Source organism: Stegostoma tigrinum, chromosome 1, assembly GCF_030684315.1.
Source record: "Stegostoma tigrinum isolate sSteTig4 chromosome 1, sSteTig4.hap1, whole genome shotgun sequence".
Lineage (NCBI taxonomy): Eukaryota > Metazoa > Chordata > Chondrichthyes > Orectolobiformes > Stegostomatidae > Stegostoma > Stegostoma tigrinum.
In genome coordinates, this window is record NC_081354.1 from 51,118,345 (window position 1) to 51,144,396 (window position 26,052).

Here is a 26,052-nt window from a genome sequence, read left to right on the forward strand (position 1 = left end):
AAAGCAACATTTCTCAACATATTAGAAACCTTTTAAAAGAAAATATTTACCACAACTCCTAAATAAGACTTGTTTCTTTTTACAGTGCTTAAGTTTCTGGTTGCACCTGTTCTGAAGTGACTTCATGTATCAGCAACTTCTGCGATGTTGAATCAGATAAAAAATGGTTGCCTCAGATGCAATATATTTCATTATTTATGAGCTACAATTGGAGTATCCAAACCAAAATAAGCAACACTATCTAATTGTTACTTCATTAATCACTTCAAGTTTTGCTTACCCAGGCCTTTGGGAACAACTCCACTGCGATCCTGAGGATTCACTACCCAATAATAGTATTTAAGGGTGTGCATTATCTGCAACACAGTACCAACCCGTCTTACTGCATTGTAAATGGTGGCTGTACTGATAAACTCAGTGGACAAGTAGGTGTAGAGCTGCAACTGAACCTGGATTGAAGTAACAGGAAGAAAAAAAAAATCATCAGATTTGTACCAATATCCAACAATTAAAATTCTACAATCAAGATCTGAGTAACTGACTGTTCAGTTGCAAATCAGATACAAATCTTTTTGTATTGCAAATCCTTTCAATTAATGTTTTAGAGTTGAAATACCCACAAGGAGTTCACAATGACAAAGACATTTCCCAGTTCAGGGAAAAATGAGTTCCCAAAGACTGCCGAACTACAAACATCCCTACTCTGTTTATACTTAGGTGTGGTTTATAAAACTTAAGACAAAATATCATCACTGCCGTATTTGGACCATGAATTTCTCTTCTCAAAACAGTAACCCACTGAAGGTTATTCTTGGGTAATCTGGGAACTGCTCAATTCCAACCATTCACCAGCCTCTGATATTTTGATTACCAAAACATCCAAGTCTGCAATTCAAGTTGTCAACACCAATGTTTAGCTAACTTCGTCATAGTGCATTTAATACTCCATTACAATAAAGCAGTTCAGACAGAAAATTGCGGAATATTTAAACTTCGATTCCAGAAGTTGTTGTCAGAGATGTTCTTGACACAGGGACTTGTTCAGTTGTAGCAGACCAAATGAACTGAAATCAACTGAATGGTATGAACTTGGTTTTCTTGCCAACTAGTGACACACTCAAATCACCAGAAAACATTCAGACTAGTGTATAAAAAAAATTGCTCTTGAATAATGTGTTGATGTGTCAAACATCATCTATGGCTCTCAAAAATTCAATTCCACATGTGCATCAAGTCTTGGTTCTCAGACGTGAAGTGGTGTTTGCATTTTTGTTTAAAAAAAATAAATAATTTAACTTATTTTCTGTCTTCTTTTATTTCTCTCATGATCCCATCTTTCTTTCTCATTCTTTAGATTGCTCTGTACATTGTTTAAATGGAATTTATGCTCTACCACATTTTTCATTTTTTGTACATGCCACAGATGACATATAGGCAACATCACACTAGATCAGAGTACAGTACAGCTGTACTCCAAAGTATGTAAGATTGGGGTCTGCTGTCAATGGGACATATATTTGTTGGCAAGATCAAAGTGCTATCGCCTAACTGTAATAAGTTATTAGATGCAAGTTGAGGTAAGAAATATAAAAATTAGCAATAGTGGAAAAATTATGAAATAGGTGAACATAATGTATCAAGAGAATATTAATAGTTCTCACAACACCCAAGGTTAAAAAGCTTTTACTTAAAGTAAAAGGCTGAAATGACATTGGTCAGTGCGCAGATTCTATCGTCAAAGGGGTAAACATACAGTTATCACCATGTTTTTGCCAATAAGTTCTTGATCTCACTTTCAGTTATCAGAAAGAGACAGTTCCTTCAGTGGAAGTAAAAATTTATCAATTTGAGCAAGGGTTTCCATTAGAATAGTTGTTCCTGTTGGACAATTTAGTGTATCAGTTCAAAAGTTGTAAGATCTGAGAACACATCCTGTCAGTTTTCCTATTCATAGAAAGTTGTGCGCCTAAAAATTCTCAAGAAACTGAAAGTCGTAACTGAATTTTACACTCAATCTTCTCACCAAGATCAGACAGCAGTGGTTTTCATCTTGATAACATGCTCCCTCATGGCTCAGCTCCATGATTCAGTCCTTAACCCATTGTTGATTTAGTAGTTCATATCCATTATGACAAGAAAAACATTACAAATACCCTTGTGGCCAAGTTACATAGAGGAAAGAAAATCAGGTTATGTGCTCCTTCAGCACTTCCAAAAGGAGTAACTAGACAACGAAGAGGACATCATGAGCAGAATAGCCTGCTCTTGCTGAGTTATGGTTAACAACTAAGAAATTAGCTTGTTTCAGAGGCTGCCCATAAGCTGTTCAACAGCAAAGGATCAATGCTTAATAAAATCAGAACTTTAAACATTGGAGCAGAAACAATCTACATTTTCCCCCAAGCTGTTCTGACATCCTGTATGATCATGACTAATGCTGATCTTGTCTTCACTTTCCCAGCGGATTCCAATATCCCTGCATTCCCTTCGAATCCAAATCTACTTGCCTCAGTCTCAAATATACCCAACAGCTGAGCTCTTATCACATTCCAGGATGCAGAATTCCAGAGATTTACAGCAATACCGATCAAAAAATTTCTGTACATCTCATTCCCAACAGCCAACATTCCTGATCTCAATCTGTAGCTCTACTGTTTTAAACCTGGGGAATTAGCTTTGAAGAATACATACTGACATACAATGAATTTTATATTTCAGTAACATTATCACTCATTCTTCAAAATCCACAGAAGTACTGACCTACTGTACTCAGTTACTCACCATAAAGCAACTCTCATCCTGTAGGAATCAATCCTGGTTGCACACCTCTCAAAGAAAGTGTAAACTGAAATAACTCCAGAGAGGCTGGTATCTTGTCACCAAGTCATCTTTTACTTATATGTGGAAAGTCCTTGACACTGATCCAGTTCCCTCTGAGTCAGTTCTCAGACGGAACAGGATGCCTGACACTCCTGCTCTTATCTGTCAGTCAGGGCTCCCTGACTGAACCAGACTGACAGCCCCAATCAGGGAACTTATATTCTATGAGTTCCACCTGGCTGACCTCATTACAATCACTACATAACCTACTTTAGGTTCTGAGACCTAAATTATTCACGCACTCAGTGTGGTCTTACACTAAAGCTCTGCATACAACTGCAGTAAGGCTCCTCTACCTTTATAATCCAATGTTTTGCATGCCACCTGCCTTCCTTTATGCCTGCTGTAACATGTTTCATTTACAAGGACATCCAAATCCTTCTAGAATCAAAATTTAACAGCTTATTGCTCAAAATAGGCATCTTGAAGCTTTTCACCTTATATTCATAAGGGCATTCACCAGAATATCAATGTAACTTAAACCATATGAGATGAGAGTGTTGATTGTTGGCAACAGAATTCTTATCGGTACAGACATTGCCATGCAGAATGCACCAGTTAGATGATGGCTGTCAGTTAATTGCTAAGTTTTAATTTAAACCAGGTGGTTTGATTCTGATTGGTTTACCCTCAGAAAAGAACCAGAGAATGTGACATTGCCTATTTGTTAGATTGTCAATCCATCATCACTCTCTTCTCACATTGTATAAAATGTGATTGCCCTTTGCACTGGTATTCTTGCCAGTGTCCTGATGAGCATAAGGTGAAAAGCTTCAATAGATGCATTTTTTGCAACAAAAATTTTATGCTATGAAATGACTATTCAATAGCTTCTCTTGCACCTTCTGAAATGAATACCATCATTCCATATTGTATTCCATCTCCACGCTCTGGCCCACTCTTACTCTGACCATGCCCCTTCTCAGACCTTGTGTTCTCACAACTTACTTACCCACCTAGTTTTGATTTTCCAGCAATTTTAGATACACTGAACATAGATTACAGATAGCTAAGGCCTCATTTCACATAAAATTGTAACCTTCCAATTCACTGGGACATTTCCAGAATCCATTAAATTTTAGATAATTGTAAATAATGCATTCACTATCTCTGTGGCTCTTTTGGAAAACCGTGCTAATGGTCATCAAGATAAAGAGATTTGTTGGCTTTTCGTTGCTTTTATTTCTCTAGTTCCTAACCTTTATTCAAAGTTGGCATCAAGTTCAGTCATTAGCTTTTTGGTTTTCTACTATTTATGTTTTGTATTGTCTTCTACTATTTAGACATGTAAGAGGGGAAAATTCTTCTCAAACTGATATTTGAAAATGCCTTCCAAATGCCAGTTAATTTTGAGCACATCCAGTGACCTAAGTAGGACAAGTCAAGGATATGGTGGCAGTCGCACAAGTAGGAAGTTAGAGTTAAGGACATAGTCAGGTCAACCACAATCTTCTTGAATGGTGGAGCGGGCATTTGAAGCGAATAACCTCAACCTGCTCCAATTTCCAGTATTATGTAACATACTGCCCCATAGCCAAACTCCCTTGTCAACCAAAAATGTACCCAATTCAGCAGACTTTAAAAGCCCAGTTTTCAATTAGTAATATACTCAATTTAAATTATAATGTACAATTTAATTAGATTCATTTAGCCAAAATGCCTAAATAAATCTCATTCAAAACATACACAGAAACTCATGGTTATTTCTGCTACAAACCTGTGGAAGAGGAAGCTGTAACAATTTTATTCCAACCTTGATTTCTCAGATTATAAGCGTAGTTAAAATAAAAGAAACAATTTGTTCTCAACATTTTGAAGCAAATGGATGCATTTGTAAATCATATTCAGCTGCACTTCATGTTAAATCTTTGCAGCAGTATATTTGAAATATTTTTAAATTCAGATATATTTTCATTTTAAAAATTGAAAAGGTATTCACCTTGGCTGGAGCATGGATCCATACAGCAGGATTCAGAAGAATGTGATCACATAACTGTTTCAGTAAAGGGCCTCCATTCTGTAAGTTACTCAGATATTTGGCAAATGCCAAACACAGTTCCAAAACAGCTCCAGTAATATGAACTTTGGAAGACTACAAGAAAAACATGGATTTCAGTTATTGAGTATATTAAAATAATCTAAATAGTGACACATCTGAAAGCATTTGCATATGGAGTACATCAATTCATTTGAATTTTTTATTCAGTAACCAAAACAATAAGTTAGGTTTTAACTTAAGAAATGAAAAACAACTACTGCTTTTACAGTAGTTTTTTGAGTACAAAAACTGCAGTAATTTCTGTAAATGCATGCAATACAGAAGCATTAATTAGTACTTTTAGAAAAGTTACAAATGCTTCAGAAGATGTAACACAAAAAGCCATGTAAGCCTGTATTTAAACCACAAACATCTTGAAATGAAGTACGTTGCTCATTTTGGAAACAATCTCAGAGTCATCCAAAGCATTAAAAGGTAACATATAAATTTGTGCAGTGGATATTTAATGGATTAAAATTTTAGATTTATGAAATTACATTATCAAAATTATTATTTAGAAACATGCCCAGTATAATGCAATCACAAATAAATCTCAACTAAACAGAACTAGCCTGGCAGTTGACAAAAGGCAGTGCTAACCAATTTATCCAACTGATTCTAAATTCAGATAGGCACAATTGCTCCCCAACTGACAAAGGTGTTTATATCCTTTGAGGTTGAAGGTACTTCAATTTTTATCCAGACCACTAGGTGGAGCATTCCTCCAAGCTAACAGATACAGCTAGATTATGCCTACAAGGATTATAGCAGATAAACTGAGGGTGTGAGCACAGAATGAGTCAATGACAGAGCACTGAAATATTACAGCCAACTTTGGAATTTTGTGCAGACATAAATACACTGCAGTGGGAATTGGTGCTGCTTTTCATAGGTAATGAAGAGACAGCCAAGTAAGTGATAATTGTGTGTGTCAAGACTTTTTCCCCCTAATATGGTAGCAAACTTAATCTGGTCCCACAAAGATTATGTATTACATTAAACTTTTGGCTAATTGTTAAACTGCTTAATATAACTACAGAGAACTACTGGGTTTTTGGCTGGGATGGGGGTGCTGGGGTGGAATTTAAGCATGAAAACGGGCAGTGTAATTTCAGATTCCATGCAAATAAAACAAATTTCAGCACAACATTCTCTATAATCATCTATACCATTTCATTACACAATACTAAAACATCACGTAATAAATACCTTCATGCATGAAGACTGCATTTTTAACATTTATTAAAAATTCATATTTAGCATCTTATGTATCCTTTGTTCAGATAAAATTTGTGTGTACACTGATTTGCATCTTAAGCGTCTGAACCAAACTGCACAGACTTTAGCAGAAAGTCAATATGATACTTGTGTGAAATCCAATGAGATTGGTGCATTGTTGCAAGCAAGAGCTTTCTGAACAGACAGAAAACCGAATTAGCATCTGCTCTCTTTGATACAGATAAAAGATTCTATTGCACATTTCAAAGAGGACTAGAGTTCACCTGATTCTTACAGACGAGAAGTTGGCCATTCTGCTGTCATTCAGTAAGATTATAAGTGATCTGTTTGTTCTGAATTCCACATTCCTAGCGACCTGTCAGAACCTTTGATTCCCTTGCCTAACAACATGTTATTACCAGCAGATTAAAAATATTAATAACCCTGTCTCCATCACTTTTTGAAGTAAGCAGTTCCAAATACACAACCCTCAGAAAATATTTCAACTCATCTCTTTTAGAAAAATAGAAACCTCCAATTTCAAAAGTGTGCCCTAGTTCTGGACTCACTCCATAAAGAGGAAACATCCTTTCTATGTCCACCTTGTCAAAACCATTCAGAATCTTATAAATTCAATTAAGTCACCCTCACTCCTCTAAACTCCAGTCACAAAAGGAACAGCCTCTTCAGTATTTCCTAATAGGACAGCCCACTTAATCCAAGTATCATTCTCGCAGACCACTTCTAAACGTACTTCAAAAACTTACTCCATCCCTCCATAAATAAGATGATCAGAATTGTGCATAGTATCCGAGGTGTAGTCTCAGTGATGCCCTACATTGCTGAAACACGGGATCCTTACTTTTATGATCAATTTGGCTGATAATAGGAGTTACCCATCAACCGTCCTAATCACTTTCTGCAAGCTGTGCGCAAGAATACCTAGATCTTTGTACAACTTGGAATTCTGCAGTCATTTTCCAGTTAAATAATATCCCTTTTCTATTCTTCCTGCCAAAATCAACTATTTTACATTTTCCCATATCATAGGTTAAGTGGATGGGTAAAGATCTGGCAAATTGCCTATGTTGATTTGGCCCCTTGTTATGTCATCTTCACAACATGCATTTCAAAATATCTTTGTATAATCAGCAAATTTAGCTATTGTCATCGACGCCGTTGATACAAATTGTAAACCGTTGAGAGCCCAGCGGGATCCCAGTCAGCATATCCTGTCAATCTCTAAGGCGACATTTAGGTGAACTCTGCTTCCTACCAACCAGCTAATCATTGAACCATGCTAGCAATTTAACCATTACATTACTAGCTCCTTTGTGCAATAAGCTTTTATGTGGTACATTGTCAAATGCCTTCTAGAAATCCAAGTACAGTGCCTCAATGGGCTTCCCTTTATCCATAGCACACATTACTCTTTCAAAGAACTCAAATAAATTGCTTGAACACTATTTTCCTTTCACAAAACCATGCATAGTCTTTCTGATTACCTTGTGTTTTTTCCAGGTGTCCAGTTTTCACATCCCTAAAGTTCAATCTAAACTTTCCCCACTGCAGACATCAAGCTAACTCACCCATAGCTAAGATAATAAAATGTGAGGCTGGATGAACACAGCAGGCCAAGCAGCATCTCAGGAGCACAAAAGCTGACGTTTCGGGCCTAGACCCTTCATCAGAGAGATGAAGGGTCTAGGCCCGAAACGTCAGCTTTTGTGCTCCTGAGATGCTGCTTGGCCTGCTGTGTTCATCCAGCCTCACATTTTATTATCTTGGAATCTCCAGCATCTGCAGTTCCCATTATCTCTCACCCATAGCTTCCTGCTTTCTGCCTCACTCCTTTCTTGAATAAAGGGATTATTATTTGTTACTTTCCACTCTGATAGAACCTTTTCTGAATCCACTGAATTTCAGAAAATTACCAATTAATCTACTATCTCATCAGGCAATTACCTGGTCAATTATCTCCTTGTTTTTGAGACACTGCTGTACACAAATTTGCTACTGCCTGTTTACATTAAAACAATGATGAAAATTCAGATGTAATTCACTGACAACAAAACATTCAGAATGTGAATGGTCTACAAAATACAAGTTTCTTTCTTATTTACACAGGCAAGAGAAAAGTCAAAGAAGCTCATCATTTAACTCACTATACTCATGATTATAAAATAGTTGAGGATTAGAGAGCCAAATTTTGAAAGTTACAGATTTAATTTGACCTTTATTCAATTCCTCAAATCTTCCTGCTGTCAATAAAGAAATAAGAGATCTTAGATCACCCATATTATACATTGCTTTTGTCCTTAAAAAGAAAGTTACCCTGCACTTTAAATGGGGAGAATATGCAAAACATTTAAAGTTAGACTTCAAAAAGAACAATACTTTTTGTTTTCTAAAAATAGTTCTCGCCTGTTCAGTTAGGCAATGTACTCAAGATTCAATGCTTTGAGACGCATATTGTTAAGTTCTTTCGCATTTAATTGAATTAAATCAGTTGTCACACCTTATTTAAAACCATACACACAATGAATAGGTTGCTGCAATATTTACCTTTTCAAGGCTATACCCAATGACAAGAAAGCCTTTAGAAGAAAGCATTTGCTCTTGCATGGCAACAGAGTTCTTCAGTAATTCCATTATAAAAGCCAACAATGTAGAGCTGAAATAAGAAGTCAGAAAAAGGAGATGAAGTCATTAACATTCCAAATACGCTTGAACCAGGAGAAATTCAGAGTGCAAATTATTTTTGTACTTACAACCTATGTTAGCTCATTTTAAGTAGAACAACAAACCATCCAGATCAAGTGTATTGTAGGAATACAGTGTCACATGCAACTAAAGGAAATTCTTGGAGCAGGTGAGCATTCTTTACTCAATTATAGCAGAGAGAATGAACTGAAGAAAAGTAATGTGACAGAGCAGAAAAACAAGTTTATGGGGAAACAATACAAGAATTAATAATTGCAGATTAAGAGCTTGAGGGGAAATAGTGAGAAATGATAGAAGATCATTGGCAGTGAAGAATGACAGCTTCAGGTGATTGGGTGTGGAAATCGGAGAAGAAATTCGAAATTGATATCTACTGCATGGAGTGAACAGACTGATGGTCAACAGGGATAGGTTCATTTCTTTCATCAAAATCTTCATGTTTTACTGTTCACAGTCACTAGGTGATAGTTTCTATTGATTCTAGAGTAGATTTGTAGCTCAGATTGTGGGTGTTGTGGTTGGTTGGCTCGCCAAGGTGGTTCGTTGTTTTCCCGCAGTCGTTTCATTACCCTGCTAGGTAATATCAGTGCAGCCTTCGATGAAGCACTGTTGTGTTTTCCTGCCTGTTATTTGAATTCTGCAGTCCGTTGAGCTGGATTATCTCACTTCCGGTTTTCCTACAGTGGAGTGTATATGGGGTCAAGTTCTGTGTGTTTGTTGATGGCTTTCTTCATGGAATACCAAGCTCCTAGGAATTCCCATGTTTGTCTCCGCTTTGCTTGTCCCAGGATCTTGGTGTTGTCCCAGTTAAACTGGTCGTTCTCCTTATCCATGTGGATAGAGATGAGTGAATATTCCACTGCGAAGGAAAATCAGAAGTGAGGTAATCCAGCTCAACGGGCTCCAGAGTTCAAATAACAGGCGGGAAAACAGAACAGCACTTCATCTGAGGCTGCACTGATGATGTTTCCCAGCAGGTTAATGAAACACCTGCGGGAAAACAACAAACCAGCTCGGCAGGCCAACCAACCACAACAGTTTCTATTCAGTTTTAAATTCGTACTCGTAATTTCCAGTGACTTCTGTTAGCTGCTTACTATTTTGATATCTACATTTTGTAGAGGTTAGTCTCTTAGAATTTGTAGATTGTAGGTGCTTCAGTGTCTTAGACATCTTCAACTTCACAATTGTATGAGTCTAGTGTCAAATGTTTTGCTGATCAGAGTTTCGGTAATTTTGAAGTCAGTGGACTGACTATCATAGATGGTTAGCTGAGATCTGTTGTTTGAACATTCTATTGTACATGGAATTTCCAGAATACTTGATGTGCCCTAGATAATCGCATATGCAGGAAGTGCTGCCAAGTGCTTTAGCTTCAGGTCAAAGCTTCAAAAGTTCAAACAGTCAACTCCCTAAGCTAATGGCATACTGTACTCAATTTTTAGTTCTAAACACAAGGAAGAATGCAGTAAAAAGTATCAAACTACAAGGATCAACAAGGTTTGACTATGCACAAGGAAAAATCTTGCGTAGAAATGCAACAGTCACAGAAGATTTGAGAGTCAGACATGTTAAGAGGTATTTCTGTAAAAACGAACATAATTCCTAGTGCTAAAGCAAAGGCTATATCAAGATTGCACAGAATACTCTGTAAGGAAAATGTGAATGGCCAGAAGTCGGGGCTTTATTTGAACGAAAGAAAAATATCAAATCCATCACGCGGAGTTTCACAAGCTAGGTAAAATTAAAATAAGAACTTTAAAGTTGTAATCTCAGGATTACTCCCAGTTCAATATGCCAGGGAGCACAGAAAATCCCTACCCTTAGCACTATGTGTACCCAATTTACAGAATGGTAAGTTGTCATCCCTCCAAAATTGCCACTCTACTTTTACTGCTGGTGAAATTTTCTCAAATTTGATCTTACGTCACCTTCTCATTTCAGGTCTATTTTAAGAAAATGTTACAGTTCTGCCTAGAATCATATTCTGATGAATAAAGTAGAGCAAGTGGATGCCATTGCAGTAGAAAACCACTCCCTTAAATGAGCACAACATAATTTGGGTTGAAGTAATTAGGGAGACCATAGAGAAGTAAAGAGTTCTACTGGGGAAGAATTAATTTCAATTTAGCAAAGGACCTTAGGTAAAGATTAACTGTAAAGTTGCCACAGTCCTACTGGACCACAAGAATGCTCTCTTATTAGAAACAGACAACTCATTATGGTTTAACCTGAGGGTCACTGCACCTCAGACAAGGGAGAGGCTGAGTCCTTCCATAAAAGGACCTAACACTGGTTGATTAGAAAAACAAATCCAGAATAAAACAAAAACAGACAGTTGACAGGCCCTCAGAATAAATAAAATTTTATCCCTTTGAAGGGTAAAGGCTCAGTACACAGAGCTTGTGCACCCTGGATAATGGCAGAAAGGGTAAAAGGAAAATAATAAAAGGAAGGCTTTTGAGAAACATTAGGAGCAAGATTCTACCATTCAAGTAATAGTCTTTTTACTGTTATTCCTACCAAAATGGATGACTTCATGTTTATCAACTTCGTGCTCTGTCAGACTTTTGTCCACTAAAACTATCTATATTCCTCTGCAAATTTTCAGAGTTCTCTGCACACTTTGTTCTACCACTCATCGCAGTTTCATCTGCAAATTTTTACACACGATACATGATCCACAACTCAATCATCTATGTAAATTGTAGACAATTGCTGTCACAACACTGATCCCCGAGGCACACCATTAGTCACTACCAATAGCCAGAAGAACATATTTATCCCCACTCTTTGCTTTCTGTTAGTTAACCAATTCTCTATCCGTGCTAAAACATTACCCATAATGCCATGCACTTTTATCTTATGCAGCAGCCTTTTGGAAAACCAGTAAACTAGTTAAACATGTCCTGCCCTTTATGAATCCGTGCTGCATCTGCCCAATGGGACAATTTCTGTCAAAATGGTTTGCTATTTCTTCCTTGATGATAGATTCAAGCATTCTCTCCGCTACAGAAGTTAAGCTAACCGGCCTATAATTCTCCATTTTTTGTTTACATCCTCTTTTCAACAGTGGCATCATATTTGCTGTTTTCCAATATGCTGGAACTGCCCCAGAGTCCAGCGAATTTTCAAAAATTATCACAATCACATTTGCTCTTTCTTCTACCATCTCATTTAGTACCCTGGGATGCATTCCAACAAGGCCAGGAGACTTGTCAACCTTTAGCTTCATTAACTTGCCCAACACTACCTCTTTCATGATAATGATCATTTCTAGGTCCTCACCTACCTTAGTTTCCCTGTCATCAATTACTGGTATGTTATTTGTGTTCTCCACAGTGAAGACCAACATAAAATATCTGTTCAATGCCTCAGCTATTTCCTCATTTCGCATTATTAAATCCCCCTTCTCATCCTCTAAAAGACCAATGTTTACCTTAGTCACTCTTTTTCCTTTTATATATTTGTAGAAACTTTTGCTATCTGTCTTTATATTCTGAGCTAGTTTACTCTCAATCTATCTTACTTTTCTTTATAGCTCTTTTTGCAGCTTTCTGTTGACCTTTTAAAGTTTTCCCAATCTTCTAGTTCTCCACTGGTCTTTGCCACTTTGTACGTCTTATCTTTCAATTTGATAGCCTGCCTTATTTCCTTAGGCATCTATGGTTAATTACCTCTTTTTCTAAAGTCTTTCTTTTTCACTGGTATATACTTTTAACTTCGAAAAAAATTGCTTTGAAAGTCCTCCACTGTTCCTCAACTGTCCCACCATAAAGTCTCGGCTTTCAGTCTAATTTAGCTGACTCATTCCTCATCCAATTGTAGTTTGCTTTGTTTAAGCACAGGACCCTGGTATTGGATTTCGTTTTCTCACTTCCTACCTGTATTCTAAAATCAATCATACTATGATTGCCCTTTCTAAGTGGATTACTAACTATGAAATCATTAATTACTCCTGTCTCATTACACAGGATAGCTTGGTCCCTCACTGACGCCATTACATACTTTTCAAGAAAACCAATTTGGATACATTCAATGAGCTCCTCCACAAGACTACCTTGACTGACCTGATTCGACCAATCAATAGATAGATTAAAATACTTCATGATAATTACCAGAGATAATAGGAACTGCAGATGCTGGAGAATTCCAAGATAATAAAATGTGAGGCTGGATGAACACAGCAGGCCAAGCAGCATCTCAGGAGCACAAAAGCTGACGTTTCGGGCCTAGACCCTTCGTCAGATGATGAAGGGTCTCTGATGAAGGGTCTAGGCCCGAAACGTCAGCTTTTGTGCTCCTGAGATGCTGCTGGGCCTGCTGTGTTCATCCAGCCTCACATTTTATTATCATGATAATTACCATACCATTTTTACAGACTTTGTGTGGATTCTATGAAACAGTGTAAAAACAGGCCATTTAGCCCAACGGCTCCACCCAGACCCATACCCCTACCGATCCCTGTAATCCTCCATTTTCCATGAATAACCCACCTAGTCTGCGCATCCCTGAACACTATGGCCAATCCACCTAACTTCCAAATCTTTGCACTTTGGTAGGAAACCAGAGCACCCAGCAGAAACCAAAGCAGACATGGGGAGAATGCGCAAACTCCACACAGATAGTCGTCCAAGGGTGCAATCAAACCTGAATCCCTGGTGCTGAGAGGCAGCAATGCTAACCAGTGAGCCACCATTTCTTTGTTTATTGCCCAACCGAATGGGATATTATTATTCGGTGGCCTATAGATTATGCCTATCAGTGACTTTTTCTTCTTAGAATTTCTAATTTCCACCAAAATAGAGTAAATCTTATTCCCCATAGAACCTATATCGTCTCTCACTACCACCCAGATGTCATCCTTAAATATCAGAGCTGCACCACCTCCCCCTTACCTTCTTGCCTGTCCTTCTGTGTAGTCTGACATCCCTGGATATTTAATTCCCATCTATCTGCACAAATGAAACAGATGACGTGAAGACTACAAAAGAAAACGAACCTTACAGCTCAGCGAGCAAACTCACATCTAGAACCTCAACCTGAGCTACAAATCTTCTCAAAACTCGCTACTACAAATGAGAGCTAAGTTTTAGAAAGATTGTTAATTGAAGTGGTGTACTTTTGGCATAGTAGTATTAATCACTGTCCTGTTAATCCAGAGATCCAGATAACTGTTCCGAGGACCTGGGTACAAATCCCATCACAGTCAATGGAGAAATTTGAATTCAGAAAAAGAAACCTGGAATTAAGGGTCTAATGTTGACTGTGAATCACTTGCCAATTGTTGGAAAAACCCATCTGGTTCGTTAATATCCTTTAGGGAAGGAAACTGCCATTCTTACCTGGTCTGGCCTACATGTGACTCCAGACCCACAGCAATGTGGTTGACTCTTAACCGCCCTCTGGGCAACTAGGGATGGGCAATAAATACTGCCTAGCCAGCGACACCCTCATCCCATGAATCAATAAATGTAAAGGTTTAGCATTACTTAAAGAGGCTAAGTCACATACAATCACAGAATATGTTACAACCCTCTTGGGAACGTGCACTGATTCTCAAGCCCCAGTCCAACTGGAGTCACTACAAAAGATACTGAGTTAATCAAAGTGTGCAAAGTCCCCAGTTTACCTGTCTAGTAATCGAGTTGGCAGAAAATGTTGATGTTGCTGTACTTACCAAAAAAAAAAGAGAGGGACAGCGGGAAGACAAGTGGGAGGAAGATGTGGGGGGGGGGGGAGGTGCTGCGAAGCGAAGGGGGGGGGGGCGCAAAGCAAAGGGAGGAGCGAGGGGCGGGTGGGTGAAGGCAACAAAGGGTTGGGGGTGAAGGCCAGAGGGGCGGGGGAGTGAAATAATGAGCATCAGATAGAGACAGAGCGAAATAAAGAGCATGAGAGTGTGTGAAATAAAGACAGCAAGCGAAAGACAGCAAGTGAGAGCGAGCGAGAGAGAGCAAAATAAAAAGAGTGTGAGAGGGAGAGCGAAATAGAGTGCAAGAGAGAGCGAAATAAAGACAGCCAGAGCGCGCGTAATACAGAGAGCAAGCGATGTGATGTGATCTTTGTAAATAACTGAAAATAGAAGGGAGCTCTTCAGCCTGTTAAAGCAGTAGCAGCTCTCTTCAAGTGCAAGTCATCTTCTATATTTTTCCCCATGCCTGTTCAACTATTTCTTCTTCAGCTAAGGTCCAATTCTCTTCTGAAAGCCGTGACTGAATCTGTCCCACTACACTCTCAATAATGCATGTGAGATCCTAATTCGTTACTATAAAAAGAACATTTTCTCATCTCACATTGCTCATTTTGTAAATTGGCTTGAATCAACGACCTCTGTATTGAATCCTGCTACCAACGTAGACAGTATATCTTTATCCAGTCTCTTCAAAATCCGACACACTCTTGTCAAATCTCCTCAAAACCTAATTCCCTAACAAGAACAACCCAGTTTCTCAAGTAATGTACATAACCAAAGTTGTCAGTTGTTAGTACAGAACTTGAGCACTGCTGCAAACATTTTGTTGAAGCTTTTTTGTAACTCAAGGGGTTAGATGACATTACTCATCAAAGACGAAGCTCCTTATCCCCAGACCATCTTTTCCTTTTCTGAGCCCTCAAATGCATTCACGTCCTTCGCACAGCTTAGTGTCCAAAACTGAACACAATTCGCCAGATGAAAAAGAGCTAGGCTTTTCTACAATTTCAACACAAATATCTCTTCTTACAACTCAAGAGGAGCTTTCAGAATAAAAATAATGTTTTGACTCCCCAACTGTACCCTTTCAATTACCTCACTCATAGTCCGTAATAAAATGAATCACTTATGCTTTAAATTTCACCTGCCATTTTTCTGCTAATTCCACCAACCAGCCTACATCCTTTTGAGTTTAACACTGTCCTCCACACAGCTCTCAATACTTCAAAATTTCATGTCATCCATCCATTTTGAAATAGTACACTGAACACCAAAGTCTAGATCATAAATATAGAACACAGAGTCCAACAATAATCCTTTGGGAACCCCACATAATGTATCTGTAGACTAAAAAACAAAACATCTGCTCTCTCAGAACTCTCTTTGCCATTATTTGGCCAACTTAGCTTCGGTCCCTTTTTATTCCATGAGCTCTAAATTTGCTCACAGGTCTGCTCTACAGAGCTTTATCAAATGCCTTTTTCAAGTCCTTGTATACCACATCGACGACATTACCCTGACCTAGCCAACTCCGGTACATCATCAAAAAACTCAGCAAGTTAGTTGAACATGATTGGCACTTAATTCCATGCTGGCTTTATGCACTGCCTAAGTGACTTATAATTTTGATCCAAATTATCATTCCAAAATCTTTCTCAGCACTAAGGTTAAACTGACTGGTTTGGAGTTACTAGGTCCAACTTACACCTTCTTTTGAGAAAGGGTATAAAACATTTATAATTCTCTAATCCTCTGGCACCACACCTGAGGATTTGAGGAGGATTGGAAAATTATGGTCAGGGCCTCAAGTATTTTCACCATATATCCCTCCGTATCTTTGGATGCAAATTATCCAGTCTTGATGACATACGAAATTTAAGCACAACCATCCTTCTTAATACCTCTGTCATTTTTTGGCCAGAAACGTCCGAACTACTTTATTTTTCAGTGTAACTTGGGCAGCATTCTCCTCCCTCATAAAATAGACGGAAAATTCTGCAGTTCTGCCTTCATGCCAAATCTCCCTTTAGGCCCCTAATCATCTCATGTCTTTTACAAGAGTTGCCTTTGGATTCCCTTTTATGTTATCTACCAGTTTCTTCTCATACTCTGTTTCAGCTGTTCTTATTTGTTTATTTCCAATTCCCTATTAAATCTTCTCGTATGAACCATTTGGCAAATGTCTGGTAAATAATATAATTGAGACAGCACCCTTTTTCTTCTTCATCTTAAACACCATCTCTTTCATCATCTAAAGAGCTCTGGATTTGCTTGCTTCACTTTTCCGTCTTGATTTACTGAACCTGAATTATCGCCTCTCTTAAATGCAACAAATTTTCAGTTAAGGTTTTCTCTATTCATCTTTTATGCCAGTTTATCCAGGGCACAGCTATTCTTATCTCCATCAAGTTGGTTTTCCCCCATTTATCTCTTGTTACACAGGATTGATCATTGTCTTTTTCCACAGCCAACCTCACCCTTACAGTAAAATGATCTCTATCTCCTAAATATCCCCTAAATACTGACAATTGATTCACTTGACCCATCTCATTCCCAAGACAAAATCCAGAAAGGAATCCTTGATCATTGGTGTAAGAATATACTGATTGTGAAAATTCTCCTGAGGGGGGTTTTGCAACTCTTGCCCCTCTCTGTCCTTTACATTAATAATATAATGTAGACTGGAATAGTAATAACTCCCATTTATATCAACTCCATAGTTCTTGTACTATGCTGCAACTTCTTACCAAATTTGTTCCTCTACTTTCCTCAGGTTTGTGGCCTACTGAATATGCATATGATGTAATTGCATCCTTGTGGTTTCTTAACTCCAACCAAATAGATTCTGTCCTTGACCCCTCTGGGACATCCACTCTCTTCTGCACTGCAACCTGATCCATCAATACCATTCCTCCTTTTTCTTAAGCTTTTGTTATCCATCTTCCCTGAAATTTTTTGTATCCAGGAATATTTAGCCCTTTACCCATTCCATTTTCACAACACCATATCTCCATGTGATTATACATCCTTACAGCTAACCAACCTTATTTACCAAACTTTTTGCATACATCCAGGGTAACTAACTCAGGCAATATTATATTCCCTTTTATCCTAAGCCATCTAATACAATTCTATTTCCAACTTTCACACTAACCTTTTCGACCAATTTCTGGGGCAGTTTGAAATCTCACTCACTAACTCCTAGCTTTCACACCTTTTCCAAGTTATTATAGATCTGTCCCAATGCCACTGACAAATCATGCCACAAAAATATTCTTCCTCACTCTATTCAGGAGTAATTTTCCAGTCTGTACATGTTCTATCTCCTCCTGAACTGTCCCAAGAATCTAAAGGCCCCTCTCCTGCACCACCTCTCCAGCCACTCATTCGTCTGCTGTACTATCCCATTTCTATACTCACTTGAGCAAGATGCCGCCAGGAGAACTACAAAGATTACCATCTTCAAGGTTCTGCCCACCAATTTTCTTTTGATCTACCTGAGCTCCAACTGCATAACCAAGTTTCTCTTTTTACCTGAATCGTGGCCACAGACACAGGCCATGCCCACTACCATTTTCCCTTCCTTTCTCAGAGCAGCAGTCACTCAGTAACATCCTTTACCGTGATATCAAGGAGGCAACATGAGGCGCTGGAATCAGTTGCAGAAAACGCTGTCAATTCCCTTAACTATCAAGTCCTTTTATCACTCTTGCTCTTTCAATCATGCATGTCTCTTTCTCATTCCCACTCTCCCGACCCACACTCTCGTAGCTCTTCTTCCACTCCCCAGATGAATACTGGATGGATAGTGACATTCACTCAGGAAATTGCTATAAATGTGTTATCAACAAAGATCTAAACCTCCCAGATGCACCAAAGTGACACCATCTTCTCAAAAGCAATTAGGAATGGACAATAAATGCTGGCTGAGCCATGGAGGCCCATATCCCTTGAACAAAAAAAATTAAAAAAAATTCCAGAACCATAAATCACAAATCACAGCTGTTGCATTGTGGACAAGCCTGAGTACTATACCAGCAAAAATGTGAAAGCATTAGCAAGGGTACAAAGCAGCCTTACCAGGATGTTAGCATGGATGTGGGGCTTCAGTTAGGGGTGAAAGCTGAAAAGGTGGAGTCTGTTCTCTTTGAAGGTACTTTAAGTTATGGAATTTTTCAAGACGATGAGAGGTTCTCATAAATTAAGGTGAGGGGGAAAAAATTCCCCTCTGGCAGAAGGTCAAGATCTGAGGTCAAAGATTCAATATCATTAGAAAAAGATCTAAAGGGAGATGACAGAATTTTTAAACTTAAAAAATATGGAATTTGGAAGAAACTAATTGGACGCTTTTTGTTTTAAGAAAAGAAGAGCTGAAGAGGTCCTGGAGATTGAGAAATTTACAAGGTTACAAATGAAAATACAGCTGAAGCACCACGGCTGTTTCAAAGAGACAACACATGTTTGACAAGTCAAATGACACCCTTTTGAGCTGCAAATTTCTTGAATTCCACTGATAATTTGTTATAGTATCCTTGGGATAATGAACAATCAACCCCAGAATAGGAAGCAATACAATTTAGAGTTACTTACCAAACTGTGCTGTCAACTTGGTCAGAAGAATACTGACTGTAATCAAGCTGCGCAAATAATGGGAAAAGCACCTGGATGCCACCAATTGAATGTATGGCACTTTGTACAGAATGTGTTACAACCGCTTTGACATCCTATTAAAAGAAATTTCAAATCAAAATCTCCAAAGATGAACTTTATACTTGTACCTTGATGAAAATGTTTTGGAAATGGAAGAGCAAAATATCAATATGGATGTTCATAAAACAAGATGAAGCAGTAAAAACAAAGTGATTTAATATGATTATAATTTTATCAGTTTTTTTTAAGAACTTACTTTAACAACTTTTTTTAAAAATTATAATTCCACAAGTTCTAACTTCATTGTGGTCTCTTTACAGTTTGGCAAAAGCCTTCAAACAGTATCAAACTTGGAATCTGAGCATTTTTTCATATAAATAGACCATTAGTATGGAGTGAAAACTAAATCCAAATTTTGACTTATGAATATTCAGTACTTAAAGGAGCAACAAAATCATAAAATGAAGTTGTGCAATTGATGCTGGTCCATATCATTAAAATTCACACGCAAATAGTTTCCCAAGTAACTGAACTGTGTAAAAACAGTTAACTTCACTGAGAGTAAGAACTTATTCCCTCATTTAAGAAAGTTCAATGCAAGCATTTGTCCATAATTTTCCCAACTTGCAGACGTCATATAAGAGCAAAATATTGTGTATGCAGGAAATCTGAAAATAACTGAAAATGCTGGAGAAATTCAGGTCAGGCAACATCTGTAGGAAGAGAAACATTAGAGTAAATTTTTCAAATTTAATATGACTTCCAAATGAGAGTCATCTTCGATCTGTTTTTCTCCCTAAAGACGTTGCCTAACTAGCATTTATCCAACATTGTTTATCTTTCTGATGTGGTTAATTAGATATTTCTCAACATAAAAAATACTTACAGCATTCTTTACCAGTTTTATATAGTGCTCAAATGAATTTTGATTTTACCTGAAGCATTAGAGCATGGGGAGAATGCACAAAAACAGATGGATTATCCTTTGGGGATGATTCCAGGCAGAGCTGAGCATCTGTGGCCTTTGGGTTGTATGTGAATGCAATACTACTGGACAATTTGCCATCATAAAGCAGTGACTTGTGGTGCTCGGCAAGTAGGAGGTCACTTTCTGCCTTGAATTTAAATGTCCCCTGCAAGAAAGGAAAGCAATTGCAATTCAGAAACACAACTCACTGCATGAAGTTATGCCAAAGCTTACTTACTAATACAAATCAACTCATCTCCGACAGCTTAAGTAGGCATTCAAATGTGGAAATTGTACCATCTCTACCGACATGCCCAACAAAATGCGAAATCCAATTACTGTGGATTCATTACATATACTGCAATGTTACAAAAGACTAACCTGCATAAAATTAGGAACAAGCATCACTTCTGAAATGAAAATACAAAGTGCTAGTGAGTGCTCGGTTTATATTTTTGTTTTCATAGTTATTTCAGATTTCCATCATCTACAGTATTTTGCTTCTGAACTTTGGGCGAACAACAAAATTTCCACCTGACACCAAATTGCAGTGCCGAGAAGTGACTCACAGCTCAGGATTCATGCTGCAATATCTTGCAAGGGCTCGTCAAATCCTAAATTTGGTCCACAGCACCACAAACTTATCAATAAAAACGTACAAAACTTAATTCAGATTCCAGGAATGAGACAGTGGTATTGCAAAGAGTTGCATACGTAATAAACAGGCCAGATTTATCAATCCTATAATATGACAAAGAATTAATAGCAGAGAATTAATCTATTTAAAACAGGTCTGTATTGTTTATTTGTTCCATAAGATTCTCCATACACTACATTTAATTTCACCCTCTAATTGTATCTTTCTACTCCTTCTTTGCTCACATACTTATTTAATACGGCCTTGAACACTTCTGGGCTATTTGCACCAACCGCTCATCACAATGCAAATTCTGCACTGACGCTACTGCGTGCAAGGAAATTTCATGTGCACCTCTTTCAATTTATTAGTAACTATCATAATTATAGTCCCAAGTTTTGGATTTCCACACAAGTAGAAACATCTTTAGGGAATTTCCTCCCAAAATATGAACAATTCTCATCCATTTTCCACCTTTCATAAATTCTTTAATCTACTTCTTTGACCAAGTCTTAAGCTTTCAGCTGTAAAATCATCTTAAATAGATCAGTGTCAAATTTTGTTTAGAAAACCCCAGTCTGTGGCATCTCTAGAAACATTACTAGCACTAAACATACTATATCAAGACAATTTGTCATTGATAGCCTTAACAATTACTTCCAAAACTTTGAGGCCTTATCATCTGGTCACCTGTAATAAACACGTACAATACAGATACTTTCGGATTATGACCTCAAAATAGAGGCAGATGGATGTGGATCAGTTACAGAGTCTAGATACGTACAGCATGGAAACAGACCCCTCAGTCTGATTTGTACATGTCGACCAGATATCCTAGGTAAATACAGTTCTATTAGCCAGAATTTGGCCCATATCCTCTAAACCCTTCCTATCCCCATACCCATACCCATCCAGTTGCCTGTTACATTTTGTAATCATACCAGCCATCACAACCTGTTCTGGCGGCTCATTCCATACATGCACCACCCACTGCATGAAAAATTTGCCCCTCGGGTCCCTTTTAAATCTTAATCACCTTACACCTATGCCCTCTGGTTTTTAGCTCCCAAAACTAGACAGCATAGTTTGGACGCCCCTACCTTGTCAATTTACCCTATCCATACCCCTCAGGATTTTATAAACCTATGTAAGGTCACCCCTCAGCCTCCAAAGCCCCAGGGAAAATCACCTCAGCCTATTCAGCCTCGCCCTACAGCTCAGAACCTCCAATCCTGGCAATATCCTTGTAAATCTTTTCTGAACCCTTTCAAGTTTCATAACATCCTCCCTATAGCAGGGAGTCCAGAATTGTACACAGTATTCCAAAAGTTGCCTAACCAATGTCCTGTACAGTAGCAACATCATCTCCAAACTCCTATACTCAATGCACTGTCCAATAAAGGCAAGCATACCAAACACCACCTTCACTATTCTATCTACCTGCGACTCTACTTTCAAGGAAATATGAACCTGCACTCCAAGGTCTCTTTGATCAGCAACACTTTGCTGGACCTTACCATTTAGGGTACAAGTCCTGCCCTGATCTGCCTTTCCAAAACACAGCACCTCACATTTATCTAAATTGAACTCCATATGCCACTCCGCGCCCATTGGCCATTTGATCAAGATCCCTTTGTGCTCTGAGGTAAACTTCTTTGCTGTCCTCGACAACACCAATTTTGGTATCATCTGAAAACTTACTAACCGCACAGCCTATGTTCACATCCAAATTATTTATATAAATGCCAAAAAGCCATGACACACTGACCTCTACATTGCTGAGGCCAGGCACCAACTCTCTGACAGCTCCTCCTACTGCCCTCTCGATTATGACACTACCAACATCTCTCAGACCATTCATAATCTCATCACTACAGGTGACCTCCTGCCCACAGCCTCCAACCTCGTGGTTCCCCAACCCCACACCGCCCGTTTCTATCTCCTTCCCAAAATCCACAAACCTGACTTTTCCGGCTGACCCATTGTCTCTACCTGCTCCTGTCCCACTGAACTCATTTCTGCTTACCTTGGCTCCGTTTTTACCCACGTCCAGAAACTCCCCACCGATGTCCGGGACACCACTCACGCCCTCAACCTCCCCCAAGACTTCCAATTTCCTGGCCCCCAAAACCCCATCTTCACTATGGACATCTAATCCCCGTACACTTTTATCGCCCCACGAAGATGGCCTAAAAGCCCTCTGCTGCTTCTTCTCAACCAGTCCCCCTTCGCTAACACCCTCATCTGCTTAACAGAACTTGTCCTTTTTCCGAACAATGTCTCTTTTAACTCTTCCCACTTCCTACAAACTAAGGGGCTGGCTATGGGCACCCGTATGGATCTGAGCTATGCCTGCCTCTTTGAAGGATACATGGAACAATCCCTTTTCTGCTGTTACACCAGCAACATTCCTTACTTTTCCCTCCATTACACTGATGTCTATAATCAGTGCTGTCTCATGCTCCCACGAGGAGTTGAACAGTTCGTCAACCTTATTGAAAACTTTCACCCCAACCCCAAATTCATCTGGACCATCTCCAATACCACTGTCTCTGGTAACCACCTCAACACCAACATCTATATCAAAGCCACGCCTCCCATAGCTACCTTGTCTGCACATCCTCTCACCCACCTTCCTGCAACAATGTGATCCCATACTCCCAATTCCTCCACCTCTGTCGCCTCTGCTCCCACGTTGGAGCATTCCACTCCCAGACATCCCAATATCCTCCTATTTCAAGAACCATAACTTTCCCCACTAGTGATCAAAGATGCCCGCAACCTCATCTCTTGCAGTTCCCGCATCTCTGCCCTCAAACCCCCTCCCCCAAAAATAAAGACAGAGTTCCCCTGGTCCTCACATACCACCCCACCAACCTCCGCATCCAGCATATCATCATCCACCACTTTTACCACCAACAATCCAACCCCATGACCAAAACAATATTTCCATCTCCACCCCTATCTGCCTTTCGTAGGAACCACTCACTCCACAACTCCCTTGTCCACTCCACTCTCCCCACAACCCCACCACACCCAACACCTTTCCCCACAACCACAGGAAGTGCTACACCTATCCCGACACGTCCTCCCCTCATCTTCATCCAAGGCCCAAAGCAAACTTTCCATATCTGACAGGGATTCATCTGTACATCTTCCAACCTGGTTTACTGTGTCCGTTGCCCCTCATGTGGCCGCCTGTACATTGTTGAGACCAAGCGCAAACCGAGGGACCATTTCATGGACCATGTGCACTCTGTGCGTGATAATCGACAACACCTTCCAATCACCAACGATTTTAACTCCCCCTCCCACGATGACACGTCCCTCGTAAGCCTCCTCCAAAGTCACATGACACCACAAACTGGAGGAGCAACACCTCATATTCCATGTTGGGAGCCTACAGCCCGAGGGCCTGAACATAGACTTTACCAGTTTTAAAATCTCCCCAGCCCCAGCCTCATTCCATTACCAAACTTCCCCCTCATCCCTGCCTCCTTGACCGGACACAAATTGTCCATCTTCTCTCCCACCTATCCACCTCATCTTTCCCAGTGACCAATCCCCCATCACCCTCTATCTGCATCCACCGAGCACCATCCCACCTGCCTTCACCTAGCTCCATCCCTCTTCAGCCTATTTATTTCCAACTACCTTCCCCATCCCCACTTCGAAAGAAGGGTCGCAACCCTAAACATTGACTTTCCTACTCCTCTGATGCTACCTGAGCTGAGTTCCTCCAGCTCCACACTGTATTGCTTAGATTAGATTCCCTACAGTGTGGAAACAGGCGCTTTGGCCCAACAAGTCCACACCGCCCCTTGAAGCATCCCAGCCAGACCCATCCCCCGATAACCCACACACCCCTGAACACTATGGGCAAATTAGCAAGGCCAATCCACCTAGCCTGCACATCTTTGGACTGTGGGAGGAAACCGGAGCACCTGGAGGAGCCACCGCGTCGCCCCTAAACTGACTCTGACTCCAGCATCTGTAGTTTTTGCTATCTCCGAGTTTAGCAAGCTACGTCTGACTACATACTGATGAATAGGCATATAACACTGGAAATGATAACATATCACACGATCTAACTCTCTATGCCGACGCTCTACTCTCTAACTCTCAACGCCAACGGAACCCTGCCCACAGCCGACACTGACAGAACCCCACCCACAACCTCCACAGCCAGCAACCCCAGAGTAGACAGCCACACTGAGCCCTGCTGCATCTTCACCATCCCCGCAGACCTCCCACTGACTGAGGATGAACGGTCAGTCCTAAGCAAGGGACTCACCTTTGTCCCCCTCCACCCATACCTCAACGAATACCAGTCACGTTTGGACATCGAGCAGTTTTTCCGCCGCCTTCGCTTACTTCTTTAACCAGGAGCCTAACCCTCCCTCCACTGACCCCTTCACCCTCCTCCAACACACCACCCCCAGGCTTCCTACCCTCCCTTGACCTCTTCATCTCCAACTGCCGTCGAGACATCAACCGCCTCAACCTCTCCACCCCTCTCACCCACTCCAACCTCTCCCCCGCAGAACAGGCAGACCTCCACTCCAACCCCAACCTCACCATCAAACCCGCAGACAAGGGTGGCGCAGTGGTAGTATGGCGCACTGACCTCTACATCGCTGAGGCCAAACGCCAACTCTCCGACACCTCCTCCTACCGCCCCCTCAATCATGACCCCAAATCCAAGCACCAAGCCATCATCTCCAACACCATCCATGACCTCATCACCTCAGGGTACCTGCCACCCACAGCCTCCAAAACTCATTGTTCCCCAACCCCGCATGGCCCGTTTCTATCTCCTTCCCAAAATCCACAAACCTGCCAGCCCTGGTCGACCCATTGTCTCAGCCTGTTCCTGCCCCACCGAACTCATCTCCACCTATCTGGACTCCATTTTCTCCCCTTTGGTCTAGGAACTCCCCACCTACGTCCGTGACACCACCCACGCCCTCCACCTCCTCCAGGACTTCCAATTCCCTGGCCCCCAACACCTCATTTTCACCATGGACGTCCAGTCCCTATACACTTGTATTCTTCATGCAGATGGCCTCAAGGCCCTCTGCTTCTTCCTGTCCCGCAGGCCCGACCAATCCCCCTCTACCGACACCCTCATCCGCCTAACCGAACTCGTCCTCACCCTCAACAACTTCTCTTTCAATTTCTCCCACTTCCTACAGACTAAGGGGCTGGCCATGGGTACCCGCATGGGCCCAATCTATGCCTGCCTC

The 26,052-nt window shown here is 40.1% G+C and overlaps 1 protein-coding gene across 2 annotated transcripts in view; it reads right to left on the minus strand.

The window, feature by feature from the left end:
- The window catches only part of lrba (LPS-responsive vesicle trafficking, beach and anchor containing), an 856,602-nt gene that overhangs the window by 763,534 nt on the left and 67,016 nt on the right, over nucleotides 1-26,052 (minus strand). For both annotated transcript variants that reach the window (XM_048526975.2, XM_048526966.2), the window contains exons 9-13: nucleotides 20,138-20,335; nucleotides 19,143-19,276; nucleotides 8,702-8,810; nucleotides 4,820-4,972; nucleotides 281-449 (exon numbers count right to left, since the gene is read on the minus strand). In XM_048526975.2, coding sequence (XP_048382932.1) covers nucleotides 281-449; nucleotides 4,820-4,972; nucleotides 8,702-8,810; nucleotides 19,143-19,276; nucleotides 20,138-20,335 — 763 coding nt within the window. The remainder of the gene's footprint in view (nucleotides 1-280; nucleotides 450-4,819; nucleotides 4,973-8,701; nucleotides 8,811-19,142; nucleotides 19,277-20,137; nucleotides 20,336-26,052) is intronic.